General features: G+C 49.4%; 1 protein-coding gene across 2 annotated transcripts in view; it reads left to right on the forward strand.

The window, feature by feature from the left end:
* The window catches only part of KIF26B (kinesin family member 26B), a 526146-nt gene that overhangs the window by 195334 nt on the left and 306243 nt on the right, over window positions 1-24569 (forward strand). For both annotated transcript variants that reach the window (XM_039464246.2, XM_074385662.1), the window contains one exon: window positions 5368-5901. In XM_039464246.2, coding sequence (XP_039320180.2) covers window positions 5368-5901 — 534 coding nt within the window. The remainder of the gene's footprint in view (window positions 1-5367; window positions 5902-24569) is intronic.

Genomic DNA, 24569 nt, shown 5'->3' on the forward strand with positions numbered 1-24569 from the left:
ACGGTCGTCAGCAAGCACCCTGGGAACAGTCTCTTCAGAAGGAAGTCTCCACCTGAGTTTTATGCTGATGGAGGCCACCCACCTGCGGCCTCAGGGCATGGTCTCATTGCTGGCCCCACTGTGCCTGTTATTTTGTGTGGGAAGTAGAAAAGTTCCTTTTTAAAGTTTTCTTTCTTGTTAAATCATACGTGTGCTAATAACTCTGTTAAGCCCTATCCTACGTAGCTGTGTAGACACGCCATGGTGACAGGCACGTAGCACACTCTGTGTCCTTGTACTTAACTAAGATATCCATGCTGGACGTGCTCCCAGGCAGGTCCCAGCTCTCCATTGCTTTCACCTGTTTAGAAAAGTTTTAAGTTGTTAGCCAATCGGGTTTTGGTTTAGAGGGTGAGGTCTGGCTGCAGCCAACGGAGATCAGACGCCGCAGTCAGGACGACCGCAAATGCGGTCTTCCCTTTATTTATTTCACACATATTTGTTGAGTCCTTACTATGTTCCAGGCACTCCGCTGGATAGTAGGGTATTGAAGACAGAAAAAAAGCCTATTTTCCCATCAGGAGCGGTGAGTCTAATGGAGATACTTGTCCAAATGAAAACTGCAGACAGTAAGATAACTCTTAGAATGGAGGTGCGGAAAGGCTGAGTCATGGCATGATTGGATTTGAATTTTGGTGAAGTCATTTTCTTGTGGGGAGGTGAGGTCAAGGCTGGAGTCCGGGGGGCACTGAGTGAGAGCTCTGAAAGCATGAACGTGGTGGTGGGGGGCCTGGCCAAGAGTTTCTTGGAAGTACCAATCACCAATTTGAAAATTTGATGATTGAATGTGACTGAAAAGGGGGACCTGAGGAAGGTTCTAAATTTCAGGCCTGGGTCCCCGGTGGATTATGATACTATTTACATAGCTAGTGACCACTGCAACAAGCGTAGGTTTAGGGGCAAAGAAAATTAATCTGTTATTTTGAGATGGAATCTTACTCTGTTGCCCAGACTGGAGTGCCGTGGTGTGATCTCGGCTCACGGCGACCTGCACCTCCTGGGCTCAAGTGATTCTCCTGCCTCAGCCTCCTGAGTAGCTGGGACTGCAGGCCCATACCACCATACCCGGATAATTTGTGTATTTAGTAGAGATGGGATTTCATCATCTTGGTAAGGCTGGTCTTGAACTCCTGACCTTGTGATCTGCCCACCTCCGCCTCCCAAAGTGCTGGGATTGCAGGTGTGAGCCTCTGTGCCCCGCCTCCTTTTGTCTTGTCTTCCTGTTTATGACTATCCTCATTTAAAGTGGTATCTTCTCATTTCAGCACTTACAGAAAGCTGTGGCTGTTAACCATTCCTTTTTCAAGTTGTGAGTCATACTAAAATATTTATGTATAATGTGTGGACAAGCCCTCGAAAGGGATTGTCGTTTCCATAAGATGTATCTCTTGATTCACTGAGGCCTTTTGATGATAAGGATTCACAAAGGGTTTTAGATCAAAGGTTGTTTAACTGAAGGAACACCTCCGACCTCAGCCAACAACCACATACACGTTAAAAACTCTCAACCTCAGCTTTTCCCTGGAAAAGAGAGGAATGGGTTGTTGGCTACTTCCTGGCTGGCTGTGGTGGTCGTATTGATGGTGGGCTCAGCTGTGCACTGAATATCGGCGCTGGCTGGGCTTGCTCCAGCTGGCACAGGTGTGCGTGGAGTAGTGCCGTGAGGAGCGGGAGCTGGTGCTGATGTGCTGTCAGCCCTGGGAGAGCACTGAGCTCCACGTGTCTGAGTACATATGGATTGGTCCTGGGAGTCACTGCAGACTGGGCTAGAGGTGGCAGCAGAGGCATGAGGCATTCGGTAGTCCAGGAACCAGGAAGGCCCCGTGGACTGTGAGCTCCCGGAGTACGGGTATTGTTCTCCTGTACCCTCAGACCCCCGCCTGGGGCAATGCCTGGCACTCTGGAAACCAAAATACCTATTTGTTAAATGTCAGCAGCTGAGCCACAAATGACAGTAAGTTGAATGAGGAAGGTAGTGCTTCAAGGAAGAGTAGTAAAGACGAAGAAAAGAGGGCCGGGCGCGGTGGCTCACGCCTGTAATCCCAGCACTTTGGGAGGCCGAGGCGGGCAGATCACAAGGTCAAGAGATCAAGACCATCCTGGCTAACATGGTGAAACCCTGTCTCTACTAAAAATACAAAAATTAGCTGGGTGTGGTGGTGCACACCTGTGGTCCCAGCTACTCGGGAGGCTGAGCCAGGAGAATCGCTTGAACCTGGGAGGCGGAGGTTGCAGGGAGCAGAGACTGGGCCACTGCACTCCAGCCTGGTGACAGAACAAGACTCTATCTCAAAAAAAAAAAAAAAAAAAAGAGAAGAGGGGTTCTCAGCCAGGGATGGCTCACGGGGTTTCTGCAGAGTGAATGCGTCCCTACGTCAGAGTCAAATCCAGACTCCAAGGGCTAGCATCGAAGTCAACTGTGATGTGCAGACACGCCTGTGCCTACAGTGGCCTCCTGTCTGTGGCACTTCTTCCATGTGGCTGCGTTACAAACATATTCTAAATAAGCAATCGATTGCAGGCTGCCCGAAACCAAACCGTTTGGTGCCTTGAAAGCACAAGGCACTGGTTATGTGAAAACACAGGAAACTGTATCTTTGCATATATGGGGGCCCGAATACATTTCGTTTGCGTAAATGAACATTTCCTAGTGAAAACGTGGGGGTGGAAATCTTCTGCGTCTGTGGGAGAATGTGAATCTCTGGATGGATAATGGCTCTTTGGCTGAGGGAGAAAAATCACTTACTGGTGGTTAAGAAGTCCAGCCATGGTCCACACTTTAACCCTCTGGGACCTGTTTATCTGTAAACTGAGGTGGTGCTCTGTTGTGGAAGGGGCCTTTGCAGGTCCTAAGCTCTGAGTTGTGATTGGAGCCTCTCTGGCCCTGTCATTGACAAGGGCGCCCGAGGCAGGCCTCATGGTTTGCATCACTTCAAGGAGACTTGATGAGCCTTCACCGTCCATGCTTCCCGCCATGTGACTGAGTGTCTCCCTCCTGAGCCACTCACTGCTGCTGCAGTGGGAAGAGGCCTCTTATTTATGCATTGATTAATCAGTGCACGCTGAGGAGCTGTTCAGGGCAGTGAAACAGGGAACACAAAACGCTGGAGCCTGTCATCGAGATGGATCGTAATTAAGAACGACCCCCCCACTGCTGATGATCCTGCCCCCTCCCCACACCACCCTTCCTGCCTACGCTCATCAACCCCCGTTCAGCTGTGAAGGGGTTCGTACCCCGTAAAAGCTGACAGTGAATTTCAGAAGGGCAGATTTTCTCCCTAATGGCCTGGAGGTAAATAAGCCTTGAGATGAGTTTTATCAATTATCTGCAACAAGTGTTGAACCTCAGACGGTCACCCAGGCCCCCAAATGGCATAGTGGCCCTGTTCATATATGCACAGGCCCGACTCTCCAGTCCCAGTTTCTCCACGAATGGAGTTACGGAGCTGGAAGGTCCTTACAGTAAGGATAGGCCATGACCCTGTGTGGCAGCTGAGAGGCTCAGGGAGATCCAGTACGTGGCCTGAGGTCACTACAGAACTCCCAGGTCACAGGTGGCAGGACAGGAAACTGATCCTCAGTGAACACTCCTGGGGCTTGTTCCTCTGTGCGACCCTCCTCTCCTGTAACAGTGAAAGCCAAGTAAAGAAGAGACATTGCTCTCATTCCATCCATTTCCTGGTTTCTTTTTGATATGGGCCTCTGAGCTAGGTTTTTATTTTATCTATAAACATTTTATAAATATATATAATAAGAATATATATATTATTTTGTAAGGTTTTCTCTCTGTGTTGCTCAGGCTGGTCTCAACCAGCCTCAAGGGATCCTCCAGCTTCAGCCTCCCAAGTAGCTGGGACTATGGGTGCCAGCCACCACACCTGGCAAGACTTTTTTATTTTTTTGAGACAGAGTCTTTCTCTGCCACCCGGGCTGGAGTGCAGTGGCACGATCTCGCCTCACTGTAGCCTCTGCCTCCTGGGTTCAAGCAGTTCCCTGCCTCAGCCTCCTGAGTAGCTGGGATTACAGGCACCCACCACCACGCCCAACTAATTTTTGTATTTTTAGTAGAGATGGAGTTTCACCATCTTGGCTAGGCTGGTCTTGAACTCCTGACCTTGTGATCCACCCGCCTTGGCCTCCCAAAGGCTGGGATTACAGGCGTGAGCCACCGCACCCGGCCACAAGATGGTTTTTGTGAGACATGTCTGGCTCTGCTGCTCGGGCGACGCAGTGGCGGTCATAGCAGCCTCGAACTCCTGCCCTCACACAATCCTCCCAGCCCGGGCTCCTGAGTAGCTGAGGCTGCAGGCGTGTGTCACAATGCCTGGCTGATTTTTAAGTGTTTTGTAGAGATGGGGTCTTACCGTGTTGCCCAGGCTGGTCTTTGAGCTCCTGGCCTCAAGCAGTCCCCCTGCATCAGCCTCCCAAAGTGCTGGGATTACAGGCCTGAGCCACTGCGCCCAGCCAATATTTTAAAATAGTGGTTTTAGATGAAGTTTGAGGGGAAATGTATCTTGGACTGTTTTGTTTTAGTGGGTTAGAATATCAGATACCTGGGTAGAGACATGGCCAGCTTGCCAAGGGGCAAATAGTAAACATGAGTCCGTCTACACAGGTTTGCTGGGCTGCTTGGTGCCTCCCATCCCATAATGCCTGGCAAACATCTGTTCCTTCTGATTGAACACCCTGCAAGAGCCTAGGGAAGGCTGTAATTTTTTAGTGGATGTAAGAATAAGAGGCCGGCGTGGTGGCTCACGCCTGTAATCCCAGCACTTTAGGAGGCTGAGGCAGGCGGATCACAAGGTCAGGAGATCGAGACCATCCTGGCCAACATGGTGAAACTCCATCTCTACTCAAATACAAGAAATTAGCCAGATGTGGTGGCGGGTGCCTGTAGTCCCAGTTACTTGGAAGGCTGAGGCAGGAGAGCCGCTTGAACCCAGGAGGCAGAGGTTGCAGTGAGCCAAGATCACGCCACTGCACTCCAGCCTGGTGACAGAGCGAGACTCCGTCTCAAAAACAAAATATAACAACGACGCCAGCATACAAATGTTCTTGTTTGACCCGCCTGGCAAGGAGCATACTTAAAAGTCTTTTTTTTAAAACTTCTTTTTAAAAGTTTTCACTATAAAATTCTTACATTTGTCAGAGGTGTTTATCAGAAGTAGGGGCTTTTCTGCCCACGTGGTTTCTCATCTCTGTTGATGCCAGTCAGACCATCAAACTCCTTGGGCACAGCCAGGGCGTAGCTCGTGAGCCAGGTGTCTGACTTGCACTGGGCAATCCTGAGTGACGGAATCTCCTTTCCTCTGCTTCCGTGTTCTCTAGGACCCTGCTTTCTCAGCTGTGATTCACGACAAACTCCAGGTCCCCAACACCATCCGGAAGGCGTGGAATGACCGGGACAACCGCTGTGACGTTTGCGCCACTCACCTGAACCAGCTGAAGCAGGAGGCCGTCCAGATGGTGCTGGCCTTGGGGCAGGCCGCTGGCAGCGAGCACTACGACGCCTCGCCCGGCTCGCCCCCGCCGCTCTTCAACATCCCCACCCTGGGGGGGTCCCGGCACGTGGGCGGGCTCCAGCAGCCCAGGGACTGGGCCTTTGTGCCCGCCCCCTATGCCACCTCCAACTACACAGGCCTCGCCAACAAGCACAGCAGCAAACCCAGCAGCCTTGGGGTCAGCAATGGGGCGGAAAAGAAGAGCGGGTCCCCAACTTACCAGGCCAAGGCCAGCCTCCAGATGGCCACCAGTCCAAGCAATGGGAACATCCTCAATTCAGTGGCCATCCAGGCTCACCAGTACCTGGAAGGCACCTGGTCCCTGTCGAGGACCAACGGGGTCACCCTGTACCCATACCAGGTAAGTCGCCTGTGTGAACCAGGAAGATCAGGGCTGGAGTGAAAGCAGAGAAGTGGGGAGCACTTCCTTCCTCTGCCTCCTCCTGGGAACCCCGTCCCTCAGAGCCTAGCGTTTCCATGTGAGCCCGCAGAGTTCTCGCCAGCGTGCTCCACCCGCGCCTGCTGTGGGAGGGTGCTGCTGTATCCTCCAAAACCCCCCACAGCTGCCCTTTCTCCGCCCTCAGCGCCCCCTTCCTGAGAGACCCTGCTGGTCCAGGTGATGCCAGCGGCTTCTCAGCCAGCAGGTTTGCCACATGGCGTAGCCATGAAGAGCAGGGCCACGGAGATACTTGGAGTGGGGTCCGATCCCGGACTCGTCCACTTATTAGCAATGTGACCTTGCACGAGGGGTTTGCCCTGTCTCAGGCTCAAGTCCCCACTTACACACGGACGTGAGTCATAAGAATTAAGTAAGGTAGCGTTGGCATGACATGTACCCCAATACCTGCCACATATAGGGGATCCTTGTTGTGCTGTTAACAGAGATTTGAGATATTAAGACAAATGAGTGACAGGCTTTTGAAACAAAGGATATTGTGAGTCCCTGAAATCGTGATTTTAAAGCAACCCATGGGAAGTACTGGGCATTGCCGAGAGTAAAACATGTGAAGGAACCACGGTCCGTGCTGGCACTCTGCTTCCTCTGTCTAGACCGTCTAAAAGAGGTGTAGACGCCCTTCCTAACCTCTTCTCCCTTCATAGACCCGAACTCTCTTCTATTTGCAACTCACCTTAAGAACTGCTGGGACTGGGCAGCCAAAAGCGTTTTTTTTTCCCTTTTCAGTTATTTAAATTAGCGCATGCCCCCATGTTTCCCCATAGAGATGGAAAACAGGTCTTCAGTCTCCTAGGGAATCTTTAAAGATGTTCTAATATTGCCTGTGTGAGTTTCTGTTGGCTGAGGACTGGATTTTTTAATGTAAGCGGCCCCTACATCCCCTGCATCAGTGGTGGGAAGCAGCGGAGAGCGTTGACCGTCGCTGGAGTGAAGGGGCAGCCACGGTCAAGGGTGTGTTATTCAGAGAAGCGGTTGGTACATACAGCACATCATCCTGAAGACCTCGGGTTCTCTCTTACTTGGATCTGTGTCATAGTGGGTGTTTGGTGGGTGGCTTTGCTGCGATGTGGGGACACAGACTTCTTCCACCAAATGTGTCACCATCTTCCAGGGGCCTCGAGAGTCCTCCACAACATCTTCTGTAACCAGCCAGGAAATGAGGGAAGAGAGAGTGTATGGAGGATGTCACAAGAGGATTTTGGGGCCCAGCTTTGCCTGAAGGGGATATGCATTGCTTACATGTATATTCCAGTGACAGGACTCCAGTCTCTGCTGGGCTTGGTGGCTCACACTTATAATCCCAGCACTTTTGGGTGGGTGGATTGCTTGAGCCCAGGAGTTGTATGCCAGCCTGAGCAACATGGAGAAACCTCATCTCTACTAAAAATACAAAAATGATCCAGGTATGGTGGCATGAGCCTGTAGTCTCAGCTACTTGGGAGGCTGAGATGGGAGGATTGCTTGAGCCCAGGAGGCAGAAGCTGCAGTGAGCCGAGATTGCACCACTGTACTCCAGCCTGGCTGACAGAACAAGACTCTGAATCGGTAAAAAAGAAGAGAGAGAGACAGACAGACAGATAGTGTCATGTCTTGACCCCGCCTTCCCACTGGGGAACCTGGGGAAGCCAATGTACCCATGAGCCCAGGAGAAAAGGGAGCAAGTCGAGGGAACACATAGTATAGTTTTGTTAGGTGGGACAAAGGTCCAGGGATTCGCGAAGTGAGTTAAATGCGTTGATAAAATTCCTGGTGATGTTTTCTAGAGTGTTTGAGAGTATGTGTGTCTCTTGCTATCTTGAAAGAAAGTGGGAAACACTGAATATTATCCTAAGATGTTAGCATTCTTGGATTGTCGAACTCGTCATTTCACTGAGTGCTTTCTAATTTGCCGAACAGAACATACATATTATTTCATTTAACCCCAAGGTAGGTGTATGAGAGAGGCGGGCAGGTGTGGGATCTTCCTTTTGCAGACAGGGAACATGATGCTCAGAGATGCGGAGTGATTGTGGCCACGCGGCCCGTGGCATGATCAGCTCCAGCCTCCCTGCCCGGGGAGTGCCTTTGCCTACCACCCCAGCTTCCAGCTTCCCTAGGCTACCCCAGCGTCAGCCACCCACATCTCTCAGTTCCTGTTCAGATCTGCTGTAACAAAGACAAGAACTAGTTTGACCTGCAGGGATCTCGTCGCCCCGAGACTTTCGGATAGAATTATCTGGGCTGTGTGTATAAGTAGAATGAGGGACCAGTGGCGTCCTGGGAGAGGCTTCACGGTCTCATCTCGGAAGTGACCATCTAGGGCAGGAACAGAGAAGGGCTTCTTTGCATTATGGGATGGTCTGCTTATTTTGCTGTTGTTTGCAGTTTTAAAATACGCTATTTAGAAAATCATAAAAAGTTACATGTTGGTTGTAGAATAAAATTTAAAATATGTGAAAAAGTTTAAATAAGACTTTAAAAGTCGATGTGGCCCAGATGGAAACTATGTGACATTTGGGTATACTTCCTCCTAATATGTCATACCTGGCAATCTGTAAAATTGTGAGCAGGTTCAATGAATTATGTGCCCTGCATTTCACTTAATACGGTGGATACATTTCCCCATGCCTTTGTATGTTTTCCTAAAATATTCTCTTTGGCAGTAGCATATTTCATTATATCAATATTATCGGCTCCATGGCAATGTCCTAATTAGGTTGGTGCAAAAGTCATTGCGGTTTTTGGCATTACTTTCAATGGCAAAAACCGCAATAACTTTTGCACCAATCTAATTATCTCCAAACACCAATTCACTAGAATTTAGGTCTTTGCTACTATAAATAAAAGGCTCAGGTGAACATCCTTCTACCCAGGCCGTATTTTCAACACATCCCTGGGTTGTGTGAGCCACATCCTCATGTTACACAGACAAGTCACATTTCACCTCCCACGACTCCAGTGTGCTGGCAGCACGTGGCCGGCGCCAGTCAGGAGACTCAGCTGCCGCGCCAGCGCTAACGAGCAAGGACCGCTGAGCGTGGAACTGGCGCTTTCATGGAAAATATTCAAAGTGCGGTCAGAGTTTGTGTGTGAGGGGGACGCTGAGGATGCTGCTGAAAAGGCCGATGAGGGATTACTGGTGTGTTTCTTTTATTTGTGCAATGGTTCTATTCCTCCTCTTTTTTTTTTTTTTTTTTTTTTGAGACGGAGTTTCGCTCTTGTTACCCAGGCTGGAGTGCAATGGCGCGATCTCGGCTCACCGCAACCTCCGCCTCCTGGGTTCAGGCAATTCTCCTGCCTCAGCCTCCTGAGTAGCTGGGATTACAGGCACGCGCCACCATGCCCAGCTACTTTTTTGTATTTTTAGTAGAGACGGGGTTTCACCATGTTGACCAGGATGGTCTCGATCTCTCGACCTCGTGATCCACCCGCCTCGGCCTCCCAAAGTGCTGGGATTACAGGCTTGAGCCACCGCGCCCGGCTTTTTTTTTTTTTTTTTTTTTTTTTGAGACGGAGTTTCACTCTTGTTGCCCAGGCTGGAGTGTAGTGGTGAGTGGTGTGATATCAGCTCACTGCAAGCATCGCCTCCCAGGTTGAAGCAATTCTTCCGCCTCAGCCTGCCGAGTTGCTGGGATGACAGGCATGCGCCACCACACCCAGCTAATTTTGTGTTTTTTAGTAGAGACGGGATTTCTCTATGTTGATCAGGCTGGTCTTGAACTCTCGATCTCAGGTGATGTTTGGCCTACCTTGGCTTCGCAAAGTGTTGAGATTGCAGGTGTGAGCCACTGTGCCCTGCCTATCTCTGCTCTTTCTTCCCAACCTCAGATGAAAGAGAATTTGCTGTACAGGTGTCTAGCCAAGTGCCAGGCACTGCGCTAGGTGGCAGGTGGGGCTGCAGCCTCGGGCTGGAAGTCCTGGTTCCTGTCCTGAGGTCCTCACAGTGAGGGAGGAGCCAGGTGGGTGCAGAGGTGAAGAGATGCCCACTGCTTTGGGAGCATGCAGACAGACTCATAATCCAGCCTGCTGTGGCAAAGCCAGATAAACCAAGATTGACATAAGCCACCAACTTGCAGTCGTCCTGGGTACGTTACGTTTCGTCTTTCCGACTCCAGAACAGATCAATTCATGCATTTCCCCCGAGTAATAACGGGACCAGAGGAAGCCTCTGTGCGATAAAGGGATTTGGTGCCTGGCTGTGCGTCAGTGTGAATCCATGTCCCTGTTTTGTGACTGTGTCGTCCTGATGCCCTGGGGTGGGGACTCTGGGTCTGGCCAGACTGGGTGTCTCCTGTCGCGGACATCTCCCTGCCGTAAATACTCTGCAGTTCACAGTCTAGCCAGCTCGTCAGAGATGGTTGACTGCTCTGAAAGCTGACCTCATTTTTCCTGCTCACCCGTACTCCCACTTCCCTCCCCATAGAGCAGATGGCCTCTGGATTAGTGCCAGAGCTGTTCCCGGGGCAGAGAAGCATCTAGACTTTGTCACTACCAGGGGTGCGGCTCCACCCGAGCCTCTAGAAATGAGGGAGAGGACGACTCTGCCCTTCTGCAATTTAGATGTAGCCAGGATGAAACGGCACGGACAGGCTTTCCAGCAGGGAGCCTGGTGAAGCCTGCGTCACGTGGCCGATAGAGTGGTCCCTCCTCCATCCCTGTTACCCACACCGCTGTGTACTCATCTCCAAACCTGCAGTAGGAAGAGTCTTGATTCTCTTCTGCTGTATCCTTCGCGTTTCTCAAGTACCTCCAGAGAGACCAGGAACCTGTAAGCATCACAGATAAACAGAAATCAATCCAGAGAGATTTTAAAAAGAGCAATTTAGGAAGTACTGAGCTTACATCGAAAATGCAGAACAAACCACAGAGATCGTGCTCATTAAGTATCTTAGAAAATTGATATAATAGAAGATAAGACGAGCTTTCAAAGAAAGACTTTTTGTTAATTTGCAGACATTTATCATAATCTATGCATACATAGAGAAAGCAGATGATTCTCTAAGAACAGGGCTCCCCAGACCCCTGTTAGGCACCCCTTATGAGAATCTAATGACTGATGGTCTGAGGTGGAACCGTTTCATCCCATCTCCACCCCCAATTGTCTTCCATGAAACGGGTCCCTGGTGCCAAAAAGGTTGGGGATTACTGCTCTAGAACCTTCATTTTTTTCCAACTTTTATTTTCTGTTTGGGGGTGCCTGTGCAGGTTAGGTGGGTAATTGCATGTCACTGGGGTTTGGTGTGCAACTGATTTTGCCCCCCCGGGTGGTGAGCATAGTACCCCATGGGTCGTTTTCTGTGGGGTGCTCCTCCCACCCACCACCCCAAGTAAGCCTGGTATCTATTTTCCCCCTCTTTGTAACCGTGTGTTAGAACCTTCATTTGACCACATGAAATTGTGACTTTGAAAGGATGTGTCTAGATTAGTTCCTTGTAATCAACTATAGATTAGTTATCTCCTTTTGAGCGGCAGCTGCTCTTGCCTGATTTACATGTATTCTACTAAATAACTGCAGGAGAGACTACACATCAGAATTATAGGGCGTGGGTGTTAGAATCCGCTTCTGTAGGTGGTCATGGCTCTTGCATCATGGTAGGAGATTTGGAGACAGAGTCTTATCTGGTTCAAGGCTGTGGTTCCACAGCTATTAGACCAGCTTAGTAGCTTGACATCTTAGTCTGTTCCCTTACCTATGAAACTCCTACCTCACAACGTGATTATAGGGAATCATTAGGAAGAGGGCGTGAAAATATTTTATGAACTAGAAAGCAGGAACACCAATAGAAATTGTCTACTTCAACCCTTTCATTTCCCAGAGGAGAGACCTGAAGCTGAGAGATGTGTTGAAGGCTCCTTTGCTCAGAGTTTTCTAAATCCTAGTTTGATCTCTTTTGCTGGATCACACACTCTCGGACCACAGGTGACTCATTTTATTCTTGTGTCCCTCACAGCAGCTAACGTGCACGTGCTTCATTAGAGAGAGCTCCTGTGTCAGGGAGCAGTGTAATTATCTCCCATGACTGGCCCTAGTTTGGGAAAGAATTCCAGGCCAAAGACCTATCTAGAACCCAAGAATTTTGGTGGAAACTACCAGTTATTTGATTCCAAGCTAATCTTTAAGCTGAACTTTTTTTTTTTTCTTTTGAAATGGAGTCTCACTCTATCACTCAAGCTGGAGGGCAATGGCACAATCTCGGCTCACTGCAACCTCTGCCTCCTGGGTTCAAGCAATTCTCCTGCCTCAGCCTCCCAAGTAGCTGGAACTACAGGTGCCTGCCACCACACCTGGCTAATTTTTGTATTTTTGGTAGAAACAGGGTTTCACCGTATTGGCCAGGCTGGTCTCAAACTCCTGACCTTGTGATCCGCCCACCTCGGCCTCCCAAAGTGCTGGGATTACAGGCATGAGCCACCGCGCCTGGCCAACCTGAAGTATCTTAATGATACTTAATAAATCCTTAGATACAATGAAAAGAACCTAGCTGGGCATTTTCATGTCGCACTCGATACAGGGGCGTTTGAAAGGATAGAAGAACTTTATTTCATAGGATTTCACTCAACTGAACTTGTCAAGAAAATTCAGAAGATGTTAGAGTAATATACAAGTAATAAATCTGGCACGTGGCTCACGCTTATAATCCCAGCACTTTGGGAGGCCAAAGCAGGTGGATCATGAGGTTAAGAGATCAAGACTATGCTGGCCAACATGGTGAAAACCCCGTCTCTGCTAAAAATACAAATATTAGCTGGGGGTGGTGGCACTCACCTGTAGTCCCAGCTACTCAGGAGGCTGAGGCAGGAGAATCAGTTGAACCTGGGAGGCGGAGGTTGCAGTAAGCTGAGATCATGCCACTGTACTCCAGCCTGGGCGACACAGACTCCATCTCAAAAAACAAAAAACAACAAAACAAGTAATAGATCCGTAATGGAACATTGATACAAGGAAAGTAGTCCATGTGCATTCCTTGAGTTGGAGGAAAACACTCTCGTTACAAATTTTCCTGCTTCTCTAAAAGCAGCCATTGGAATTAATGTCAGAGATAATGCTAGACTGAGCTCTGGCTGAAGTCACGATGGGGTTGTCTCTGTTACAGCTTTAGAAATAATCGTGCCTATGAATCATAGTCATCACTGACCTTTACATTTTAAGATGTGAGCACAGTCTGGGCACAGTGGCTCAGGCCTGTAATTTCAGCACTTGAGAGGCCAAGGTGAGAACTGCTTGAGGCCAGGAGTTAAGAGACCAGCCTAGACAACACAGTGAAACCCCATCTCTACAGAGAAATAAAGTTAGCCAGGCCTGTGGCATGCCTGTAGTCCCAGCTACTCAGGAGAGTGAGGCAAGAGGGTTCTTTGAGCCCAGGAGTCACAGGCTGCAGTAAGGTGTGAGTGTACCAGTGCCGCCTCTCGCCTAGGTGACAGTGAGACCCCTGATGGTATCTCCAAAAAAAACAAAAGTTGGGGGGCACAAAAGGATGCAAAAGCAGCACCAGCCTCAAAATAGATGAGAGTTTGCTGAACGGCAGGACCTCTACAGGGCATGAATCTCGCTCCTGAGATCAGAAGCCCTGGGGGAACTTGCTGCCAGCGGATTTCCAGGTGTCCTGGTGGAGGAAGGGGAGACTCTGAGGCCCGCCACGTGCTGTCGTACTCAGAGGCTTTGTTTATCGTGGCTTCCTGGAAACCGGGAGCATGTGTTCTGGTAATGGCTGACGATGGGAGATGAGGCATACAAAGTTCTTCGTGGCTGAACCACGTTTCCAGAAGGCGCAGGGGTGGGTGTTTCCAGTAGGTCAGGAGTGTAGGATTTTTGTTCCCACCCCTGGCAGCTCTTGAGGGCACACTCAGCCACTTGTGCCCTGAGTTTTGCTGCACCCCGCGTCGCGCGCCAGCACTGGGGTCAGATGCTTCCATCTGCTGCAGCTTCTGCCCGGCCAGGCAGTAGTGTAAGATGCCACTGTTAGACAAATAATGACCCTGACGAGATTCTTAAGACCGTGGGTTTTGCTTTCTCCTGTTTGTGGGTGGTCCAAGGGATATTAGATTATTTATCTTTATGCTTTTTGACAAATCATGAATACAGAAAAAAGAATCTGCATATTCAGTCATGGACAGCATATGTCTCAAGGCCGTAGTGTTCAGGGTGAAATTCCAAAAGGGTAGTCACACCTTATGAATGTGGATAGGGCCGGTGGTCTGAAGGGAACACCTAGACCTCATTAGGAGAATTACAAATCAGTTTAATCTGGGCATTTGCTTGGTGTGGTAGACTGAATAGGGGCCCCCAACGATGTCTGCACCCTGATCCCCACAGTCTGTAGATGTGTTACCTTACACAGTACAAAGGCCTTTGCAGGTGTGATTAGGGATCTTGAGATGGGGGATCATTTAATTTAATTATTATTACTATTTTTGCATCTCGCTCTGCCACCCAGGAGTGCAGTGGCACGATCTCAGCTCGCTGCAACCTCCACCTCCTGAATTCAAGTGATTCTCCTTCCTCAGCCTTGGGATTACAGGCAAGGACAACCATGTCAGGCTCATTTTTGTATTTTTAGTAGAGATGGGGTTTCGCCATGTTGGCCAGGCTGGTCTTGAACTCCTGGCCTCAAGTGATCTGCCTGCCTTGGCCTCCCAAAGTGCTGGGATTACAGGTGTGAGCCACTGCGCCCGACCAAGGAGATCATTTTAGACTCTTTGGGTGGACCCAGAGTAATTACAAGGATCCTGAAAGAGGGAGGCAGGAGGGTCAGAACCCGGGAGAGGAGTTGGGGAGACAGAAGCAGAGGGCAGAGACGAGAGAGACACCAATCTGCCGGCTTCCATGATGGAAGAAGAAGCCTCTCGAAGCTGGGGGAAGCAAGCATCTGATTCTCCCCTTGAGCCTCTAGAAGGAGCCAGCCCTGCAGGGCCATTTTTGACTTCTGGTCTCCAGAACTTTAAGAGGGTAAATTGACTGGGTGCGATGGCTCACACCTGTAATCCCAGCACTTTGGGAGGCCAAGGTGGGTAGATCACGAGGTCAAGAGATCGAGACCGTCCTGGCCAACATAATGAAACCATGTCTCTGCTAAAAATACAAAAATCAGCTGAGCGTGGTGGTGCGTGCCTGTCGTCCTAGCTACTTGGGAGGCTGAGGCAGGAGACTCACTTGAACCTGGGAGGCGGAGGTTGCAGTGAGCTGAGATTGTGCCACTGCACTCCAGCCTGGCGGCAGAGTGAGACTCCATCTCAAAAGAGAAAAAAAAAAAAAGGATACCTTTCTGTTGTTTTAAACTGCTGAATTGGTGCTATTTTGCTTCAGCAGCAACGGGAAGCTGTTCTACCTGGTAAGCCTTTGGTTAACCGGACAGCCTGGTAAGGAGACGCGGGATGGGGCCTACAGACGAGGGGCCCTGCAGACACCCGCAGATGGCCAAGAACACAGGCTTTTCATCTTCACAGCAAACTCCGTTCCCCTGCGGATGGGCCGCTCCAGACACAAGTCAGTCCTTTCATTTGGGTGCCTTCACAGATTGAGAGGTTACTCACACCACACCGCTGGATTTCGATTGTCTCAGACCTCCCTATTGTGACAGAATCATCATAACGAGCGCACCACAGCCACTCTCCATTGATAGCTAGTAATTACAATTCCGTAAGTCTCGTACTGGCGAAACTGCAGAAATCGTTCCAAGCTGGGGTGGGAGGGATGGAAGGAACGGGAGGGGCAGGAGAGACCTCACTGAATTCCGTGTAGGAAGAAGTTCATGTCCACGAGAGGGCCTTTTGATCTGATAGAAAGAAGTTTCACAGAACTGCCCTGGCAGTGACTCTTACCTCATCTGGTAGAAATCTTCATGGTGCACGCAGTTGAATGCACTTTGAAAGTTGTAGGGCAGAACGTGGGTGTTTGTTGGTATCACTTCTTACCTGGTAGGCAGAAGGCAGGCAGTGGGGGTTTCAAAGCAGGGGAATGGGAAGATTGCTTTGCCTGAAAGCAGGAATTGTCCATTCTGGCTGCACGTTGGCATAACTTGGGAGATTAAAAAATAAATCCTAATGCCTGAATCACACCCCAGATGAGTTAAATGAGAATGTCTTCAGGTGGGACCCAGGCCTTGGTTTCAACTGCCAAGACCAAGAACTACAGCATTAAGAAAGAATTTATCAGCTGGGTGTGGTGGCTCATGCCTGTGATCCCAGCACTTTGGGAGACTGAGGCAGGCGGATCACAAGGTTAGGAGATCAAGACCATCCTGGCCAATGTGGTGAAACCCCGTCTCTACTAAAAATGCAAAAATTAGCCAGGTGTGGTGGCACGCACCTGTAATCCCAGCTACTCAGGAGGCTGAGACAGAAGAATCACTTTAACTCAGGAGGCGGAGGTTACAGTGAGCCGAGATCGTGCCACTGCATTTCAGCCTGGTGACAGAGACTCCTTCTCGAAAAAAAAAAAAAAAAGAATTTATCTGGAGAACACGTAGAGGGAAGAGAACAATGAATGTATGTGGATAGATAAGTGATAGGCTGATAGATGTTAGTTTCTTAGGACTGACAACAATTTACTACGTGGCTTTATTTATTTATTTATTTATTTATCTGAGACTGAGTCTTGCTCTGTTGCCCAGGCTGGAGTGCAGTGGCGTGATCTCTGCTCACTGTAACCTCCGCCTCCCAGGTTCAAGCGATTCTCCTGCCTCAGCCTCTGGAGTAGCTGGGATTATAGATGTGCACCACCACGCCCAGCTAGTTTTTGTACTGTTCTTAGAGACAGGATTTTACCGTGTTGGCCAGGCTGGTCTCAAACTCCTGACCTCAGGTGATCCTTCTCGGCCTTCCAAAGTGCTGGAATTGTAGGCGTGAGCCATCGGGCCTGGCCCACTGCAACCCCCAGGCTGAACTCTCACTTTCCTATGAGTTGAAGAGAAGAGCCAGGGAGTATCTACGTTCCATAGCGAGCTGGCCACGGGGGAATCTCCGCCTCCTGGGTTCAAGCAAATCTCCTGCCTCGGCCTCCTGAGTAGCTGGGATTACAGGCAGCTGCCACCATGCCCAGCTAATTTTTGTATTTTTCGTAGAGATGGGGTTTCTCCACGTTGACCAGGTTGGTCTTGAACTCCTGACCTTAGTTGATCCACCCCCATCAGCCTCCCAAAGTGCTGGAATTACAGGTGTGAGCCACCGTGCCCAGCCTGCGGCTTTAAGAGCAACAAAAATTTATTCTCATGGTTTCGGAGACTGCCAGTTTGAAATGCAGGCAGTGCGGGGCTTCTCTGAAGGCTCCAGGGAAGAATCCTTCCTCCCCAGCTTCTGTGGGCTCCAGGCATTCCGTGGCTTCTGATGCATCGCCTCAACCTCCGCCTCGTGTCTCACTGCATCCTCCTCCTCTCTACACGGACACAAGCCATTGGGTTTAGAGTCTACCCTGGTCAGCAGGATCTCGTCTCAATCCTTAACTATTACATATGTGCAAAAGCAATTGGGATTTTTGCCGTTAAAAATAATAGCAAAAACTGCAGTTACTTTTGTAGCAATCTGATAATTATATCTGCAAAGGCCCTATTTCCAAATAAGGTCACATTCTAGATAGATAGATAGATAGATAGATAGATAGATAGATAGATAGATAGATAGAGTAGATAGGTAGGTAGGTAGCTAGCTAGGTAGGTAGGTAGATCAACCACTTCTGAAGAAGGAGCAGATGCAGGCGTCCACAGCTGGTTAGCAGGGGAGCATTCCCATTCATCTTCTTTGCTTGGAAGAGAAAAGGGAACAAGAGGAAAAGATAAAAATGTGCTTACGCTGGAGGGAACTCTCAAGAGCCAGACAAAATGAAAAAATACTCAGGGACAAAGTCAGTGGTCCACCTATACGCCTGGGATTTTCGCAGAGTGGCAGCCTCCTCTTATGGAATACCTTGCAAGGCATTTGTGCTTTACAGCCATAGGCATAAATGTAAATAGCACCTCTTGGAACACTACCTGAGGGTAGGTAAATTTAAACAGAGCCTAATCCAGGTGTCCCCAGACTTTTTACACAGGGGGCCAGTTCACTGTCCCTCAGACCGTTGGAGGGCCGCCACATACTGTGCTCCTCTCACTGACCACCAATGAAAGAGGTGCCCCTTCCTGAAGTGCGGCGGGGGGCCGGATAAATGGCCTCAGGGGGCCGCATGTGGCCCTTGGGCCGTAGTTTGGGGACACCTGGCCTAATCTGACTGATTCTAGGGGAGCCTTGTTCCTTCTCTACTGACCAAGCTGATAATTTGGTCTGCATTTTTTTGTTTGTTTGTTTTTGGATGGATTCTCACTGTGTTGCCCAGGCCTGAGCGCAGTGCTGTGATTTCAGCTCACTGCTACCTGTGCCTCCCAGGTATAAGGGATTCTCCTGCCTCAGCCTCCCAAGTAGCTGAGACTACAGGCACATGCCACCACGCCCGGATAATTTTTTATATTTTCAGTAGAGATGGGGTCTCACCATGTTAGCCAGGATGGTCTTGATCTCCTGACCTCGTGATCCGCGCGCCTCAGCCTCCCAAAGTGCTGGGATTACAGGTGTGAGCCACCACGCCCGGCTCTATTTTTTGTTTTTGTCTTTAGTAGCGTTTCTAGGCTCCAAACAGAGGCTAGCAACAGCAGGTAAGGTGCCGTGTGCTTTCGGGGAGCGCCTCAGTTACTGGTAATACTTGCCTTCCCTCCCGCTTCTTGGCGTGGGTGAGAGGGGTTAGGAGGTGGGAATGGGGCTCTTACCACCCATGCAAGGGGGGACTTACTGTCTTCTCCCAGGCAGAGCTGGGGTGGGGGCAGAGCGGAGACCTGCTGCCTGCTGGGTGGAGTAGGTGACAGAAGACTGCCCAGAGGTGGAAGCTTTTCCCGGTCACCTGCTTCCCTCCCCATCCTCTCTGATCTCAGCCACCCTCCCTGACCTTGTTCCCTCAGGCTGAATTTTCACTTTCCTATGGGTTGAAGAGTATTCAAGCGCCATAGCCAGCTGGCTGAGGGGGAAACACAGCCACTGCTTTTTTTTTTCCCCCCTCATTTTAATGACAAAGAGAACAGATAGTTTTAGAAAGTGTGAGGCTGACACTCATCAATGATTTTATCGAAATCTCCCACGATGCAAGGGTGAGGCACGCTGGATTTGCCACTCATGCACCGGAAATAAAAGCCCAGCTTCCTTGCTGACTGTGTGGCCTCAAGTGGGCTTCTTAACTGCAATGCGTGTGAATTTTCTCCTCTGCAGAGTGGAAAGTTGCAGAGCTGTTATGCAGATTGTGTGTGAGAGTGCACGTTGCATACTTAGCACCGCGTGTGACACGGGCCAGCTTCCCCGTGAAGTTCCCTGAACCTTGAGTGCCATTTTCTTTTGCTCAAGTTCACGTGACTCAAGTTAAGTGGAATCAGGGCCCTCTCTTCCATTGTAAGAGCCTGTGGTTGATGAAAGAAATGTTAGCCTACAATTCCAAAAACATTCCTTCCTCCACATATTACCCAAAACCCCAGCTTTCCCTATGTACATCACATCATATGTGAGAATGGCATATTTTAAGTAGAAGTGATCTCTTTTTTTTTTTTTTTTTTTTTTTTTGAGACAGAGTCTTGTTCTGTTGCTCAGGCTGGAGTGCAATGGTGCAATCTTGGCTCACTGCAACTTCCGCCTGCCAGGTTCAAGTGATTCTCTTGCCTCAGCCTCCCCAGTAACTGGGCTTACAGGTGTGTGCTACCATGCCTGGCTAATTTTTTGTATTTTAGTAGAGACAGGGTGTCAGCATGTTATCCAGGGTGGTCTTGATCTCCTGACCTAATGATCTGCCCACCTTGGCCTCCCAGAGTGCTGGGATTACAGGCATGAGCCACTGTGCCTGACCGAAGTGATCTCATTTTATCATTAGTGAATTAATAAAATACAGAAAGGTTCACTGACCAGTTTTCCCTCATATTTGGGGACCTTTCTAGGGAGTAGGGAAAGCTGCAAATAGACTGGAATAATTTAGAACTTCACGGAGTAGTGGAAAGGTCACATTTAAAATAACCTAAAAAAGTCAGACCTTATTATTTTGGAATTCATTTGAAATATCAGGTAATTCAGGCCTACCTCTTGATTCTTTCCTTTTGGTTCGTGGTTCTTATTGAACACTTTGAAACCGAGGATTCAGGACCCCCATTCTTGCTTTCCTTATTTATACGCGTCTGGGAAATTGTTAATACGTTGGCTTTCTTATTTTATGTATTATGAAATATAAACCTTTCTTTTAAAATTATCATATACATTGCAATATTTGATAAATTGGAAAATTCTAATGTCCTCACCCACCCCACCCCAGACATATACCTAATTAATTTCTAATTGCGATTTTACTGTGCTAACAACCTTTACTGTGATGAATTAGCATGCCTTTATCTTATAGAGGTATTTGTGAGGATCAGTTAATGAGTCATATGTTTCATATGCCTGAGTCACTCCGAGGGAATAATTTAGGTGTTTAGAAGCGTGTTAGTCGCTCCTTTTGGGACTCTGGAGACTTTAGTACATTTCGGCCGCACCACTGGTCCGAGGAGTCCACGTATCCTTCCTTCCGCTGCTCAGCTGAGAGCTGGGCATGACGGAGGCACTAGGGAGAAGAAAGATTTCATGTGAAAAGCCAAGACAGCAGCAACCATGTCTATATCCAAGGCTGCGGCTGGGAGGGTTTTTTGTTTTGTTTTCTTTTGTTTTTCTTGAGGCAGAGTCTCACTCTGTCGCCCAGGCTGGAGTGCACTGGTCTGGCCTCGGCTCACCGCAACCTCCTCCTCCCGGGTTTAAGCGATTCTCCTGCCTCAGCCTCCGGAGTAGCTGGGACTATAGGCACGTGCCACCACGCCCATCTAATTTTTGTATTTTTAGTAGAGACGGGGTTTCACCTTATTGGCCAGGCTGGTCTCGAACTCCTGACCTTGTGATCCGCCCGCCTTGGCCTGCCTCCTGAAGTGTTGCGATTACAGGCGTGAGCCACCGCTCCCGGCTGGGAGTTTTTGAATGAGCTGACTCATCTGAGCCAGCCTGACGGTGACCATCACCTTTGCAAAGCTGCTCCCCACTGTCCGTCAGGCTGAGGCGCCGTGTCGCCGGGAAGATGGACCCCATCAGCTTGTTCATAACATGCTCCCTTTTTGTTCAAGCAGACAGACATGGCTGGAAGCAAAACTAGAAGGCAGCCTTCATGAATTACAAATGACAGAAACAAGCCCAGGCCTGTCGGGTGAGCTGTGCGAGGTCACACCGCTAGGAAGGGACGGTGTTGGGAGTCAAACGCAGGTCTCCTGTGTGCTGGCCCCTGCCCCAGCCACTCTCTGGAGGAAGGGGCCCGTTCCTCAGATGGGTCAGGTTTGCAGCCCTGCCTGGGAGGGCCGCCCACTACACACACTCCTGCCGTGATTGCTTTCGGGGCAGTCTGGGGTGACTCGGCTTTCTAAGCTGAGTGTCATGCTTTATTCCTCTGCATAGAAGTTTAGAACTCGATGCACCTCTAGCTCCTCCTTGGGAAGTGGGGACGTTGGTGGGGTTAAAAAAGACACACATGGGTCAAAAAATGAAACAAGGCTGTGTGAGCAATGCTGCCATCTAGTGAGACATGCTCCGGCCACCCGGGAGGCTTCGTGGTCCTGCTGGAATCCCACCGTCAAGTATCTCAACGTCCTAAGCTTCGTAAATGAAACAGGGCCATGGCGCTGTCAGTAATGAGGTCTTTGTATGGCAGAGCAGGAAGGTTTCAATTCATCGTCCCCGCCTCTCTTCTTTAGAAAGGACCCGCGCCCTGAGCAGGGCTTCCGTCAGGGTGGAGCTGGTTTTGGCACCACAGAAAGCCCACGCAGATCTGCAGTGAGTTCTGGCTCACCTACTTATTAGCTGAGGCATGGTGGTGGTGGTGGTGGTGGTTGCTGTTGTTTTAATTGTGGTAAAATATGCGTCATACAAAAAACTGGTCATTCTATTTTTTTTTTTTTGAGACGGAGTTTCGTTCTTGTTACCCAGGCTGGAGTGCAATGGCGCGATCTCGGCTCACCGCAACCTCCGCCTCCTGGGTTCAGGCAATTCTCCTGCCTCAGTCTCCTGAGTAGCTGGGACTACAGGCGCGCGCCACCATGCCCAGCTAATTTTTTGTATTTTTAGTAGAGACGGGGTTTCACCACGTTGACCAGGATGGTCTCGATCTCTTGACCTCCTGATCCACCCGCCTCGGCCTCCCAAAGTGCTGGGATTACAGGCGTGACCCATGGCACCCGGCCCTCTAATCATCTTTAAGTGTACAGTTCTATCAAGCGTGTCCAAGCCACAGCCTGGGGCCACGTGAGACTCAGGATGGCTTTGGATGCAGCCCAGTACCAATCTGTAAACTTTCTTAAGACATTGTGAGACTTTTTTGGTGATGTTTTTTCCCCTTTTAGTTCCTCGGTTATCATCAGTGTCAGTGTTTTTGTTTGCCTGGTTGGTTGGCTTGTTTTGTTTGTTTTGAGACACAGTTTTGCTCTTGTTGCCCAGGCTGGAGTACAATGGCGCAATCTCGGCTCACTGCAACCTCCACCTCCTGGGTTCAAGTGATTCTTCTGCCTTAGCTTCCCTACTAGCTGGGATTACAGGCATGCACCGCCATGCCCGGCTAATTTTGTATTTTTAGTAGAAACGGAATTTCTCCATGTTGGCTAGGCTGGTCTCGAACTCCAACCTCAGGTGATCCGCCCGCCTCGGCCTCCCAAAGTGCTGGGATTACAGACATGAGCCACTGCGCCCGGCCTAGTGTCAATTTTTTACGTGTGGCTTAAGACATTAGTTCTTTCAGTGTGACCCAGGGAAGCCAAAAGATTGGGCTCCCCGACTCTTCATGGTATTAAGTACATTCGCACTATTGTGCAGCCGTCACCGCCATCCACCTCCAGAACTCTCCCCAGCTTCCCAACTGAAACTGCACCATTCACCACGAACGGCCCGTCCTCCCTCACCAGCCCCGGCAACCCCCTTTCTGCTTGTCTCCATGAATTGGCCTGCTCCATGTACCTCACGTAAGTGGGATCGTACAGAGCCTGTCCTTTGGTTAATGGCCTATTTCACTTGGCATAATGTCAAGTTTCATGCAGATTGCGTTGTAGGTCAGAATTTCCCTCCTTTTGAAGGCTGAAGAGTACGCTGCTGTGTGCATAAACCACATTTTGTTTATCCATTCATGTATCAGCCTTGGGGTTGCTTCTGCCTCTTGGCTCTTGTGAATAATTCTGCTGTGAACATGGGTGTACACATATTTCCTGAGACTTTGCTTTCGTTTCTTTTTTTTTTTTTTAAATTATACTTTAAGTTCTGGGCTACATGTGCAGAACGTGTAGGTTTGTTACATAGGTATACACATGCCATGGTGGTTTGCTGCCTCCATCCACCGGTCATCTACATCAGGTATTTCTCCTAGTGCTATCCCTCCCCTAGCCCCCACCTGCTGCCATCCCTCCCCTAGCCCCCCACCTGCTGCTATCCCTCCCCAGCCCCCCACCTGCTGCTATCCCTCCCCAGCCCCCCACCTGCTGCTATCCCTCCGCTAGCCCCCACCCCCCCGACAGGCCCCAGCATGTGATGTTTCCCTCCTTGTGTCTGTTGTTCTCATGGTCCAACATGCTTTCAGTTCTTTGGGATATGTCCAGCAGTAGAACGCTGGGTCATATGGTGATTCTCTTGTAATCTGTCGAGGAGCTGCCATACTGTTTTCCATGGCAGGCACCGTTTCACACTCGAACCAAGAGTGCGTAAGGGTTCCGGTTTCTCCGCCTCCTTAGCCATCCTAAGGGGGTTTGGATCTGTGTCTTCCTCATTATTAGAAATGATGAGTATCTTTTCGTGCCTCTTGGCCATTTGACCACTCAAAGCCTCAATCCTCTTCTATAGAATGGGGACAGTGTCTGTCCCCTAGTGTAGTATCTGTAGCCTGAGATTGCTGTGAAGATTATGTTCATTATTCTAAAAGAAGTCAATTGTTTTTAGTTCTGTGCACTGTTCTAGGTACTGCTTTTAAATTTTATGTATATATATTATATATCTCATGCATTTTACTGAATATGTATTTACATGTTTATATATAATTATATATACAAATTATTATTGTTATTATTTGAGATAGAGTCTCACTCTGTTGCCCAGGCTGGAGTGCAGTGGCACAATCTCAGCTCACTGCAACCTCTGCCTCCCAGGTTCAAGCAATTCTCCTGCCTCAGCCTCCCTCAGCTGAGTAGCTGGGGGATTATAGGTGCATGCCACCATGCTTGGCTACTTTTGTATTTTTAGTAGAAATGGGTTTTCACCATGTTAGCCAGGCTGGTCTTGAACTCCTGACCTCAGGTGATCCACTTGCCTCGACCTCCCAAAGTGTTGGGATTACAGGCGTGAGCCACACACCTAGCCTATAAATTATTTTTAATAAGTAAAGTATATATTTTATATAGACACATACACACACACACACACACACACACAGAGAGAGAGAGAGAGAGAGAGAGAGAGAGAGAGAGAGAGAGAGAGAGAGAGAGAAAGTGGGGGGGGGGGTTGGAATCCGACCTGAGAAGCTCTATAAAGTCAGCTTGCACAGATGACTCACA

The sequence above is a fragment of the Saimiri boliviensis genome, chromosome 14 (genome assembly GCF_048565385.1).
Source record: "Saimiri boliviensis isolate mSaiBol1 chromosome 14, mSaiBol1.pri, whole genome shotgun sequence".
Taxonomy (NCBI): Eukaryota; Metazoa; Chordata; class Mammalia; order Primates; family Cebidae; genus Saimiri; species Saimiri boliviensis.